Consider the following 13471-nt stretch of genomic DNA (forward strand, 5'->3'; position numbering starts at 1 on the left):
CACTGTGCTGTCCTGTTTTATTGTCTGCAGGAACAGTGAACCGTGTCCTCGTGTGACCCGAGCAGACCGGAAATGCTGTAACACACACACATCTCCTGGACCAGAGTCTCTCTCTGTCCGGAGCCGACACACCGACACACACCGCCCTGCAGACAGAGAGGGACAATACTCTGCTAAATATACATGTGGTGTCTCAGACCTCGGCGGTCCTGTCATGCTCTCCTCTCTCCCAGCGCCTGCGCTAGTCCACTGCAGCTGACGTCACACCCAGCATGGCGGTCAAGGTGACTCTGTCAATATTTCTTATTCAGATATTAATTTTTAAAAGGCAGTAAAGCGGCCGTCGGATACAGCATGGAGGACAGCATGTCAGTGCGGACGCGTGGGTTTAAAGCTCTTGTCACAAATGCAGCGGAGTCTCTCACTCCTGTATTGTTTCTGCAGCTTTACATAGATGCATCTCTGCAGGCCTCGCAGAGACAACTGTAATTCCTCTTTTGCATGTCCAATATGAGAGATGTTGGCTTGAAGGGGGCTTTATTTACGGTTATTGTCACATGCATGGTGTTGTAGTTGTTCTTACAGTCGTCTGTGATCGATATGCTAAAATAAATCAAAGCTAAACAGTGACAGCCTGAATTTAGTGATTAACATGTTGAACATTATAGGTACAGTATCCTTAATTGTTTAGGCACCACTGTGATAATCTGAATTTTCCTTATAGCAAATTCCAATTTATGTGTTATAGGTGCAATCAACAAAAAGAGGTGACCCACATGACTTGAAGACTATATTTTTGAAGGTAAGAATGTGGAGCTTTAACCTACTTGTCAACAACACAAATACATATAGAAACTGTGTGTTACAAGTCTATTACATGTGGAGCTTTAACCTACTTGTCAACAACACAAATACATATAGAAACTGTGTGTTACAAGTCTATTACATGTGGAGCTTTAACCTACATGTCAACAACACAAATACATATAGAAACTGTGTTACAAGTCTATTACATGTGGAGCTTTAACCTACTTGTCAACAACACAAATACATATAGAAACTGTGTGTTAAAAGTCTACTAACGTGTTGTAGTCAGTGACTAGTTTCTCCGTGGTGTCCATTTGGATAAATAGTTCACAAAAGGTCACACAAATGCTTAGACTAATTTTGGATCTGCTTCAACAGAGAATCTTCCACTCGCTTTGACTTCATGTGTGCTTTGATCTCCAGCTTGTCATTGGATTTCTCATCACGCTCCGTTCGCTACCATTAGTGTGTAGGCTTGTTTACCCCCACATGTCTTGTTTGGAGTATAAACTTGTTCCTGAAAGTAGGGACTCTGTTTGAGGTACAAGTCGCCCTCCACATCTCTTGACTCCACTATAAGAGGGCTGCTTAATTTGTAATGCATATTCAGGTGGAAGAGTTAATTACTGGAAGCTCATTCTGACTGCCTGTATAATTTGATTAAGAACTACTTGAGGCCTACTGTGAGGGTAAATGGATACACAATCATGTGATGGAGTAATGTGGCAATAAATTGCTTGGAATTAATATTTTCACTTAAAACATTAATTCAGCAGAGTGCATTGAATTGTAGCCCTGAAAACACTTGGCGTGAAGGTCTCCTCCCACACTCTTTCTCTGTTTATCCCATGCTCTCTCTATCTGAGCTTGGCTCAGACTCATGAGCGTGGCCTTTCTCTTGCCAGTTCATGTGGCGCTTGTGTTTCCAGATCTATCTCTGTTCCAACTTGAAACCCAAACCAGGCTCTATAAATGACCTTACGTCTTAAAGCCCGACTGAGATCTCAGGTTTAGCACAGCGCTGGGCTGACTGTGCATGTTTTTGCTTCAGTCAAGGGAAACAGTCGCAACACAACGCTTGCAAGGCAATAGTTATTGATTATATCATGTGTGCAATGCATTTTATCAATTCAAACTTGATCTGGGTGTTATGACAAAATATATCGTGAGACAACTGAAGTTTGTTGACTGTCAGAAATGTTTCTGTACCATTTATACCGAGGTATTCCTTTAAGACAGGAGCTACAGTCTCTGGAACTCCCTCCCTCCACACATCCGACAGTATGACACTATCACAACATTCAAATCCCACCTCACCTGTTCACACTGGCCTACTCACTGTAGCGTCCATCATTCTGTGTCCTTCCTTTAACATTGGTCTGTTTTATTCCCCCCTCATATATGTCTGTCTAAATGTCTCTTGTTATGTTTGCTCTACTGGTGTTTCCGTCGTGTTTGGCTGTTTTTATCCTGAAAGGCGCCACCAAATATCATGTATAATTATTATTATTATATTACAGTCTCTGGTTGTTTCAGGTCATTGCGAATCAATGAGCAGGACAGATTTACGTTAATATTAGACTCACAGGAGTTTTACTTTTATGTGATGAAGCACCTTTTTTCAGGCATTTAAATCAATAGATTAGCCAAAAATAATCATTCTCATCGGCATACAGTATTCATAAATGGGTAATAAGTTAATTTCCAGAAAATTTTGTATATCACAATTTATATCATTATGGCATGATAGAAGATTTTATACATATCGCTCACTCAATTTTCGGTAGTGTTGGCCTTAAGGTTAGAGAATTGGAAGGTCCCGGTTTAACCCCCAGACCGACAGGATACAATTTGGGTGGAGAAACCTAAAGAGCAACACTTACTCATCCCAGAGGTTCCCTCCAGCCAGACCCTGAACCCCAAAATGCTCCAGTGGAGCGAGCAGATTGTACTGGGCAGCTTGAGGTTTGAGATTTATTTGTTCGCATAATAAAACAAAGCAGCAGAAATACAACAACAAAAGAAAAAGTTGTGCAGGTGAGATTAAAACAAGGGGTTTATAGAACGAATCTTACCTCAATAAGCCTCATAAGCAAATACAAAAGTCATATAATCAACAAAAGTTAACAAATGAGCAAATCTAAAATCAAAATGTAAAGTAAGCAACACAAATCTAGCAGAAACATAAAATATTCCAGGTGTGAATATGTGCAACTGTGTGAGTGAACAGGGTGTTCTTGATCCTGGCTCTGAGCAGTACTTCCCTGGACTAAATAAAGGTTAAAACTCAATTATACACTGTCACCAAAACACTAATCATGCAATATATTGCAGGACAGCATAGCATGCACCATTTCTGTTGTATGTTATGTTGTGTATCTGATGTTTTTCTTTTTAAATGTAATTGTTGTAATTGTCTCCATCTGTTAATGAGATGGATATGGTCATATTAGGGGACGTGTCTCTGCCCTTCATTAAGTCAAAGGATGACAATGATTTGAAAGAGACTGATGCTTTTCAATGCATTTTATCATGATGTGATGCAGGGAAGCATTGGATAAATTTAAAATACTGTGTACCGCCAGTAAACCACGTGTGCTGGTATAGAAAACTGTACACAAACACCTTATTGTCACAAAGAAAAGCAATTGAGCGACCTGCAGTAAAAGCAGACTTGTTTTTCTCTCTCTCTCAGTGCTCCACATCATTGTCTTTCTATGCACACAATGGAAAATTCGACCCTACCGCGTCCTAATCTAAACCCACATTATGTACATTATATCCATGTTGTTTACAGCTTTTCCTGTGTCTCCTCTGCAGTATGCCAGTGTGGTGGAGGATGGAGAGCGTTACATGACCCCCGGGGACTTTGTGCAGAGTTACCTGGGTCTGCATGCACAGCCTCAGCATAATCCCAAAACAGTGGAGCTGATAGCTGGAGTGGCTGACACTACTAAAGATGGGTGAGTGCCTACAGTGATGTAAGGAACGTTGCTGTAGAAGTTGATGCAGAGATTATGTTAATACATGTTTGTGTCTGTATTTCCTCAGAAAATGTTTTGTAGACCTCGTTTCTTTTTTTTTTCATTTTCGGAGCGCAGGTTTCCTCACACTTAAATTCCCAGTGTCAGCTGTAATAAATTGTTTTGGTCTAAAATAGCCTCTTGGTATTTCTTTATACATTAACCGTCAATTTTATTTTAAAAATCTCCTTTGGTAAACAACATGATTTTTCCATTATCTTGACATTTCTCCAGCAGTGGTGACAGTTTTGCCGGTGGAGGCCACCGCTGCTACTTAAATGTATATAAAAGTAAATATTACATGTCATAGTTTGTTATCCTGAGTGAGCATTGCAGATTACATGCTGTCAGCACAGTACTGCTGTACATGAGTTGGTATTATTTCACAAGACCAAAGCACAGCAGTAGCTGTTATGTGAGGATTATGTTGTGTTTAATGTACTTATATAATGTCAGTACAGGTTCTGTTGGTTTCTGAACTTGTGTCACAAATACCTGTGCATGTATTGCTGCAATAAACCGGTGCCTTGGCCAAAATCTCATTTGCCCCCTTGACTTCCATCCATTTAGAACCAGATAAATGTAGTTTTTATGGGTATTTACCACAAAGCAAAGCATGTATTCCTGTTTCACCAGGTTCTTAAGGCACTTTCAAGTCAACAAACCATCTGGATATCACATGATTAAGCAGCAATTAACCTTTAAGACCACTTTGACACCCAATTTTCATAATCTGTGTATAATCTTCTCAGTGCCTCACCTGTTTCGCTCTGTTGATTCTTCAGATTCACCGAGGCAGTGTGCCACCAACATGTGTAGTTATGTGCCAAAGAGCCTGTTAATGATTTATCTCAATGATGTTTGCGGAGTAAATAAGTATCTTATCAGTCAGTTTTACACCACAGCTGATCGATTTAAAATCCAGTGATATGATAAGCCATTCTAGCTGCACGTGTAACCTTTAATGAAGAGTGCAGCGCAGCAGTTAGACCTCATAAACACAATTAAAAAAGGTCCATAGATGTTCAAATCCCCCTTTTTTTGAGCATATTAAGGACTTCTCATCCTTGTTGGCTTAAAAGTTGAACTCCGAAGTTCATTCTAATTTATTGTTAATAGTAATACATGTATATAGTTTATAATGAACTCTGAAGCTCAACATGGACCTACAAATGGGCAAACACCTTTTGCTGATGAAGATCATGTGATATGATTGAAAGCTCCATTAAAGCTGCTAAATGGACCTTGTTGGAGATATTTTGTTTTTGTCAAATGCTATTTCCAAGGCCAAGAATTAACTTTGAAGCTTAGCGGAAAAATAGGTTTCGGATCACATTCCTGCATTTGCTTGCTCTCCATGTGTTTAATGTTTTTTTTTGGGTAATTTTGTCAAAGATACTTTGTTCAGATAGCACTCTTTCTTTCTTGTCCAAACAGACTGATCTCTTTCCAGGAGTTTCTGGCCTTTGAATCAGTTCTGTGTGCCCCGGATGCCCTGTTCATAGTTGCCTTTCAGTTGTTTGACAAGACCGGCACAGGGAACATCTCATTTGGTATGTACATGGTGGTGCACGCTGGTGTGGGGGTGTCCGTCATGCTCGACTACAGGGGACTACGCATCATGTTATGTACACATAGTTTAAACACCATAATATTAGAATGACTTGACTAAAGATGTTGACACCACGTAGGTAATGAAAGGCATTTAAAGGGATAGTTCAGGTGTTTTGTAGTAGGGTTGTATGATGTACTTATCCATAGTCAGTGTATTACCAGTGTATTAGATGGCGGTCGGCACGTCCCCAACTTGGAGAAACAGACAGGAGAACCAAAGCAATGTACTACTGTGGACGGGGCTGGCAGTAAACCTATTTTAGCCACCTAAAAGAAAGGCTCATCTAAAAAAATTAATATCAGTTTAAGTGTACGCTATATTTAAGATATTTTCACCGGTTTACCTTACCGTCAGACAGCTATACAGTCTTTGTTTCCGACGGGGAAATGAAGCTGTTATCTATGTTCTTGCCAAAGCAACCAGACTCCATTGAAAAAGACTGTAATTCTTCCTCGCAGAACACGGGGGTTGCTGGTCTACCACTACCTCGATCGGTTTAGTTTGATTTAATTTTTTTTCAATTCAATGACATTTTTTTCAATGGAGTCTGGTGGCTTCGGCGAGAGCATAGATTGATACAAAGGCTTCAGTTCCCTGTCGGAAATGGCTGTCTGACGGCAAGGTATAGCGGTGAAAGTATTCTAAATATAGCGTAAACTGATACTGATTTTTTTTCAGGTGGGCCTTTCTTGTAGGTGTCTAAAATATGTTTTGCTGCCGGCCCCGTCCATAGCAGTACATTGCTTTGGTTCTGTGTGGTAACTCCTGTCTGTTTCTCTAAACTGGGGGCGTGCCGACTGTCATCTACTGTATGTAACACACTGACTATGGATAAGTACCTCATACAACCCCACTTCAAAACACCTGAACTAATCCCTCTAATATATTTTTGTTGTAGTTTAAATGAATAAGTAATAGAAAACAGTGATGATAGAAAATCCTAAAAACAACTGCAAGAGGGGGGTTCAAGGCGCGTTTGAGTGTGACATTGAACGTTGTGGGTTGCACGTGCTATTCTCACTAAAGCATGTATTGCTAATAAATGTAGCAGCAGCATTATATATGTTAGCAGCAAGTCTCATCTCAGGGCGGTACAGCAAGCGAGCTGTGTGGAACATCACATTATAACCAGCTCCATCTGACAAGCAGAGAAATGAATCCAGCATGTCATAAACCAAGAGATACAGAGTCTTACAAAGAAGCTGCTGCTACACTCCGTCTGTGCAATGAGCCTCCATAAAGGCGACTGAAATTGAGGGCAGTGCTTATGCAGACAATTTCCTGGATGGACTCAAAACCCTCAAAATGTAAAAGGAGTGAGACTGTCAAGCAGCCTATTCAGCTTCGCCGTCCAAATGGACTCCTTCCTCTACTTTAACGAGGTTCTCTTCAAATGGAATGAGGACGTGAGATGGATGTTACAATTGCATCTTGCATGTTTTCTGCTCTGTCTCTTGTTATTACTCACTCGTCTTTCACTCTTTACAGAGAATGTACGCGACATCTTCAGCCAGACCACAGTTCATCACCACATCCCCTTCAACTGGGAGTGTGAGTTCATCAGGCTACACTTTGGCCATGGAAGGAACAAGAATCTCAGCTACACAGAGTTCACCCAGTTTCTGCAGGTATACATTTAAATCTATACCGTCGTCGGTTTTTATTTTAGAACCGATGAGCTGCTTGACAAACTTGTGCCAAGTGTCGCAGACAAGCAGTCTAATATGCTTATTCGCTTTCCTGCCGAGAGTTAGATTGATTCTTCGACTCTCATGTCTGTGCCCCACCCAAGGAGGGTGAAAAGAGGAGATGTCACGTTTCATCATCTTGTCATATCTTTGGGGTAGAACACATGCACAGTAAAATCGAAATTGAGCCAATAGCAACACACGACCGCAGCACCAGACCAGTTACACTGTGCATGTGTTATACCCCATAGCTCAAGATCGTGTCCCAGCCTCTTTCAATAAGCCTTGGCCCCACCAGCAGCCAGTTAGCTTAGCTTAGCATAGTGACTGGAAACAGTGGGAAACAGCTAGCCTGGCTCTGTCCAAGGTATTGTAAAAAAGAATCTTCCTACCAGCACCGTTAAAGCTCACTAATTAGTAGATTTATCAGTCAATCAACAGAAAATTAATTGGCAACTATTTTGTTAATCGTTTCATTGTTAAGTAGAACATTTTAACATTTTTCAACAAGTGTGAAAATTTGCTGCTTTTATTGCGGAGGGTGTCTTCCTTTCAGTCTGGACCTTCATTTACATCAATAACATTCAATGCAAGTGAGGATAAGTGCATTTCTTTTGTTTATATTGCTTAAATCTAGCCTTTAATTTGAATGAGAAAAATTGTAAAATTGTATTTCTATGTTTAAAAGTTGAATAGTCTGAGAACGGTGTAACTTCATTGACCTCAGCAGCTCATAAGAAGAGCTTCAGCTAAACAGTTCTATAAGTAAATGCGAAATGACAAAACATTGACAACACACAGAATGCATTTTTCACTTATTTTTCCAACATCTTAGAAAGTGCGCGTCATTATATGTGAAACTATTCATAATGATCACCTTCATCCTGTGTCGAGGTGTTTTCATCCTGCTGATGGACAAATGGAAAAGACGTGACGTGAACTACATGCCATACATTATATGATCTCTTAAGATAATGGAGTTGTGGTGTGGAGTTGCATCTTTAGTGTTTCATCTCTTCATCTGTTCTGGTGGTTTGCGGTAGCCCAGTGTGCCATTAAGACACTTAGCGTTGTTGTTGTGCTTTATTGGTTGTTGCCTGTATCTCACTGAGACCTCTGTGTTGTTAAATCAGCAGCAGTACGGTCATGGAGGACCCTGGTTTGGAGTCGAGGGCTGTGGTCTCAGGCAGAAGCTGGGTGGTCCCAGACTTAGACAGGCTGCGCTGCAGTGTGGGATCCCTCAGAGCACTTTGTGGTTTATCATACTTGACTAGGGCTTCCCACCGCTACACCAAAGACTTGTGTGCGCAGGATTTAATTTGCATCAATCATTATTACTGTCTTGTTTTTCTGTCATGTCCAAGCACATTTCATTTCTTGTAACCGAGTATCACTTGAAATGCAAAACAGTGCAGATCTATGTGTAGATTTGATTGTTTGTTTTTCAAACAGCCTTGGCTCTGCCACCTTGTGGTTGTTGCAGTATCTGTACTTGAAACTTCAATGAGGTAGAGCATTTGTAAGAATGAAAAAGTATAATGTTTGTGAGGCGACAAAGCATCATCATGAGTTTTCAACAATATAATCAGCAAACATTGTGAGAATTAATCTGCAGCAACAATCCACTGATTAGGTTATCAGAACCCGAGTGTAAAGATGAAGTAACAGCTGAATATTGCGGTGACGTTTCTCTGTGATCCTCTGGTTGTACGCGATGAGCTCTGACAGCAGACATTGACCCGGGGTCAACCTCCCCCTGCATCCCCATTTGATTGCGTGGTTGTCATATTGAATCATTTTCCTGCGGACACACCTGCCGGCCGCCTCACCAAAAACGCACGGCTCGGCTCCGGGATCAGACTTCTCGGGACATGGTTTCCATTAGTCTCCAGAGAGACGGTGGTGATTACAAAAGCCAGTGTCTGACACTGTCACATCTGATGACTTTCACATCTGTCCAACGCTGACATTATTACACTTTCATCCTCTAAACTTCTATTTCGCTGTTCCCTGTAATGCGATGCTCCTCATCACGGGAACACATTCTTTGCCTCTTTTGTCAGCTAACAGCTTGACCTCCTCTCTTTGTGTGCGTTGCTGTAGGAGCTGCAGTTGGAGCATGCCCGCCAGGCGTTTGCACAAAAGGACAAGAACAAAAGTGGCACCATCACTGCCTTGGACTTCAGCGACATCATGGCCACCATCAGACACCACATGCTGACTCCATTTGTAGAGGAGAACCTGGTTTCAGTGAGTTTAAGACCTACACCAGTTGTTAAACATTTAAAGCAGCTATATCAATATTTTTATAATACAGAAGTTTCAGCTTATTGTTTAGCTCTCCGGCCTGCAACTTTACTGTTTTGGTTCACTGTCACCGCTCTCATAACATCTTTTTTCAGCTCAAAAGCTCTAAAAACCCACAGTGCACTATGTGTTTAGCAGCAGACAGACACAGTTGGCGTCTAGCTGGAGAACATAGTGGAACATTTAGCAGCTAAAGAACCAGATATTTCCCTCAGGAGTTGGTAGAGACCAAAAACAGAGCTAAAAGGAGAGTGAATATTAGGCCTTGTTAGGGCTGGGCAATATATCAATATTATATTGATATCGTCTTAGATTTTGGATATCGTAATACCATACTATGTGTTGTCTTTTCCTGGTTTTCAAGGCTGCATTACAGTAAAGTGATGTCATTTACTGAACCTACCAGACTGTTCTAGCTGTTCTATCATTTGTCTTTACCCACTTACTCATTATTATCCACATTACTGATGATTATTTTTGTGTAAATATTTTGTGAAAGCACCAATAGTCAGGCCTACAACATCGTCACAATATTGATATCGAGTTATGTGGTCAAAAATATTGTGATATTTGATTTTTTCCATATCGCCAAGCCCTACGCCTTGTCCACACGTACGTAGGTATTTTTGTAAACTTAAATTTTCTATGCATTTTGGGCTTTCGTCCACACCCAAACGCTGTTTTAGGTCACTGAATACTGAGCTTTTGTAAAACTCTGGCCAGGACGAAGATTTACAGGAACTGAGTTTTTGGCTTGTAGCATCAGAGTGTGGGCCGTTATTTCCTTAGTGAGGCGTCACTAATGAGGCGTCATGTCGTGCAACGGCAGCTTAAATACAATCCATGAACGGCGGATGTGGCCAAATAACCTTGCTATCAGGACTTTTCACATATTTACACATAAATATAAGCTACAGTTACTCCTCCACTATATTGAGGAACAGAGGCGTCAGAGTGCGTTACGGAGGTCACTGCTACTTATCCAATGCAACACTCCCACGACACAGACCCCATCGCCGGTGTGTGTGTGTGTGTGTGTGTGTCTGTGTGTGTGTGTGTGTGTGTGTGTGTGTGGCCCAATCTGCCCACTGGCCTTGACAGCGCTTCAATTGTGTTTTTGCGTTTGTGTTTTTAAAACTGTGCTTGTGTGGATGGGATTTTTTTAAGAACGGAGGAAAAACATTGTTTACAAAAATACCCGTCTACGTGTGGACTAGCCCTTTGACTTACATTCACCATGTGTGGAGAAACACAACTCCAAATGAATGAAAGACAATGTTGCTCTGCAACTGCTGGATGTATAAATAAGCAACTGTTTGCTCACAAGTTCGCCATATGAACCTAATAAGTAATATGTCAATGTTGTGTTCATAAATTGTTTCTGCTACCCCCAAATGGCCAAATTATATAGAAAATATTTACAAGAAAGTAAAAGATTTAGCCAAGTTGATTTTATTTTTATAGCCCAATGTTACAAATTTGCCTCAAGGGGCTTTTATTAGGATCCAGTGAGTCAGTTAGCTTGGACATCCATGTTAGTAATTTATATTTTCAAGTTCTTCCCACACAGAAGCAATGACAGATTTTGGATGTTTCTCCAGGTTGCAGGAGGCAGCACCTCCCACATGGTGAGCTTCTCCTACTTCAATGCCTTCAATGCCCTCCTCAACAACATGGAGCTGGTCCGCAAGATTTACAGCACCCTCGCCGGCACTTACAGAGACACGCTCGTTACCAAAGGTACACCTGAGATGCTCCCCGCATCACTGAAATGAGTCACGTTTCACATGTGATATGAAATGTAGCTGTGCGATGATGTCTTAACTTTCTTGACAGAGTGGTGTGAGCGAACACACAGGGAGCATTTACTGTAGCGATAAATTACGAAGGTAAATGAACATTTTTAACCTGGCAATCAGATCACCTCCTACATGTAGACCTGTGTAACTGATAGTGGTACTGTCAGTCACATCTGCTCCTAATTGTGTTTTCCCATTGAGATGTAGACTGTTCCTCTACTTTCTCCCTGTGGTTTTTCCTCCTTCTAGAAAAGATTTTGGGCAAATAGTATTTGCAAATAATTCTTGTTATTTGTATTACCAAACAGATTGAGTGTAAAGCAAACACTCACATGTCATCTGTGGCAGAAAAATGTGTCATTGCAGTACTTGAGATCAGAGAAGCAGGCTCGTAACCGAAGGTTGCAATCCTTGGACCTGACAGGAAGGTCTTTGTGGAGGGAAGTGAATAACTAACTCTTTTCCCTCCTTCAACAGCTACCATTAGGTTTCCTTTGAGAAAGACCACCTGATGGTAATGGAGCTTCTCAGCATGCAACAGTGAAGAACTGAATTTAAAGCACATATAAAAGAGTGATGCAGGGTGCTGCTGAGAGAATGCATGCTCAGTTAGTGTACTCCAGGCACATACACAATTTGGTTAATGGTTTATATTAAATAGACCATCCTCCCCCCAAAAACGGCCATATAGGTCGTCTGACCGTTTCAGAATGTGCGCCTGTTGCCGGTAATCTCAAGCAGTCACGCATGTTGTTTTGGAAGTCATTGGCAAACGACCTATTCTGTCGTTTAGGTATGAGGATGTGTTGACAATAACACTAAAACAAGCAAGGAACAGTATTTGCAGATACTATTTGCTGTATAGAAAATCCCTGCCGTGGCTAACCCCTCAGCTTCCTGAAGTCCTGTTTTGCATCATTTAATTTCCTCTTCTCTTTATTGCGTTGTAGAGGAGTTTGTTCATGCTGCAAATAAATTTGGTCAAATCACTCCGATGGAGATCGACATCCTGTACCAGCTCGTTGGTCTCCACTCTCACTCCGGGTAAGAATCACTCTGGAGTCCATCTATGTGTCTCTGTGAATACACTGAACATGTTTTATTTACTATAACATAGCTTTATTCATATATCAGTTTAAAGTGGGGCTTTCACACAGTTTCTCATTATGTCTGTAGACCATGAAACACAGAAGGGAGTCTTTAAAACTGTGAGTTATTTATATTTATACAAGCATATGCAGACTTTCATTAAAAAAGGCACAAAAACGAGTTGGAAGAAAATCACTTTACATGTAAATAGGCTGCATTATAGTTTTATTTCTTACATTTGTCGGCTGTATTTGTTAGGGCTGCCCCCTCTTAGTCATTTAGTCAACTAATCGGACGTTTTGACCTTTGTCGACTAAGATTTCTTTAGTCGATTAGTCATTTTTTTTATCCTTTTTCATGCTGAATGACTCATTTCTAAGGAACTTATGAGCACATCTCTGGTAAACACAAGATTTAAAGTGGCACTTTTATGTGATTCTTTGTGGAGAAACTCAGTTTTGCAGATCTGTCGATTAAATCAACTAATCGATTAGTCGACAAAGGATTTATTTGGTCGAGGACAGCCCTAGTAGGCTATTTGTGTGTATAAATAGTGAAATAATATTTTTTTACAACCTAGTACTGTTCTATAATATTAGTTTGAGTGACTAAAGATTTGTAAGTCTTTACAGGCATGTGCCATTTGGGGTCATTTGGGGTCCCTGGCTGCTTAATAAAGGTGTTATAAATCAGACTTATAGCTGAGTTTGTGCTGAAAAGAAGGATATCATGCACGTGGGGTAAGGTTTCAAAATGAATGCTTACAAAGTCAGTAAAAATGAACCAAAATCAACCTGGAAATTGAACCTATCTTTCCACTTTAATCCATGCAATCACCCCGGTAGGTTCTGCTGAGAGTATTCAAAACATTTATACAAAAAACGTGTTATTTTTTTATTCCGCCATGAATGGAATAAATATGTTGCAGGTCTGTTTATTGGCTGTAAAGATAAAGTTATTGCTCATTCAGTTTAACAACAGTGGCTCCAGTGGCTGATTTACAAGACAAACATAAAACATGGATGCAGACTTTATGATGCGTCAGGCCAGTGGGGAATATTTGTGTCTCAAAAACATTTAGTAACAAAACACTTTGTTGGGCCACGGGCACTCATCCAGCTTTGTTTGTCTGTTGTTTATATA

General features: G+C 40.6%; 1 protein-coding gene across 1 annotated transcript in view; it reads left to right on the top strand.

Moving 5' to 3' along the window:
• The window catches only part of LOC141782693 (electrogenic aspartate/glutamate antiporter SLC25A12, mitochondrial-like), a 24739-nt gene continuing 11268 nt past the window's right edge, over positions 1-13471 (top strand). The window contains exons 1-8 of the mRNA XM_074659325.1: positions 1-284; positions 749-802; positions 3628-3770; positions 5268-5383; positions 6934-7073; positions 9237-9383; positions 11042-11180; positions 12190-12283. Of these exons, the coding sequence (XP_074515426.1) occupies positions 273-284; positions 749-802; positions 3628-3770; positions 5268-5383; positions 6934-7073; positions 9237-9383; positions 11042-11180; positions 12190-12283 (845 nt within the window). The 5' untranslated portion in view covers positions 1-272. The remainder of the gene's footprint in view (positions 285-748; positions 803-3627; positions 3771-5267; positions 5384-6933; positions 7074-9236; positions 9384-11041; positions 11181-12189; positions 12284-13471) is intronic.

Source organism: Sebastes fasciatus, chromosome 14 (genome assembly GCF_043250625.1).
Source record: "Sebastes fasciatus isolate fSebFas1 chromosome 14, fSebFas1.pri, whole genome shotgun sequence".
Classification (NCBI taxonomy): Eukaryota; Metazoa; Chordata; class Actinopteri; order Perciformes; family Sebastidae; genus Sebastes; species Sebastes fasciatus.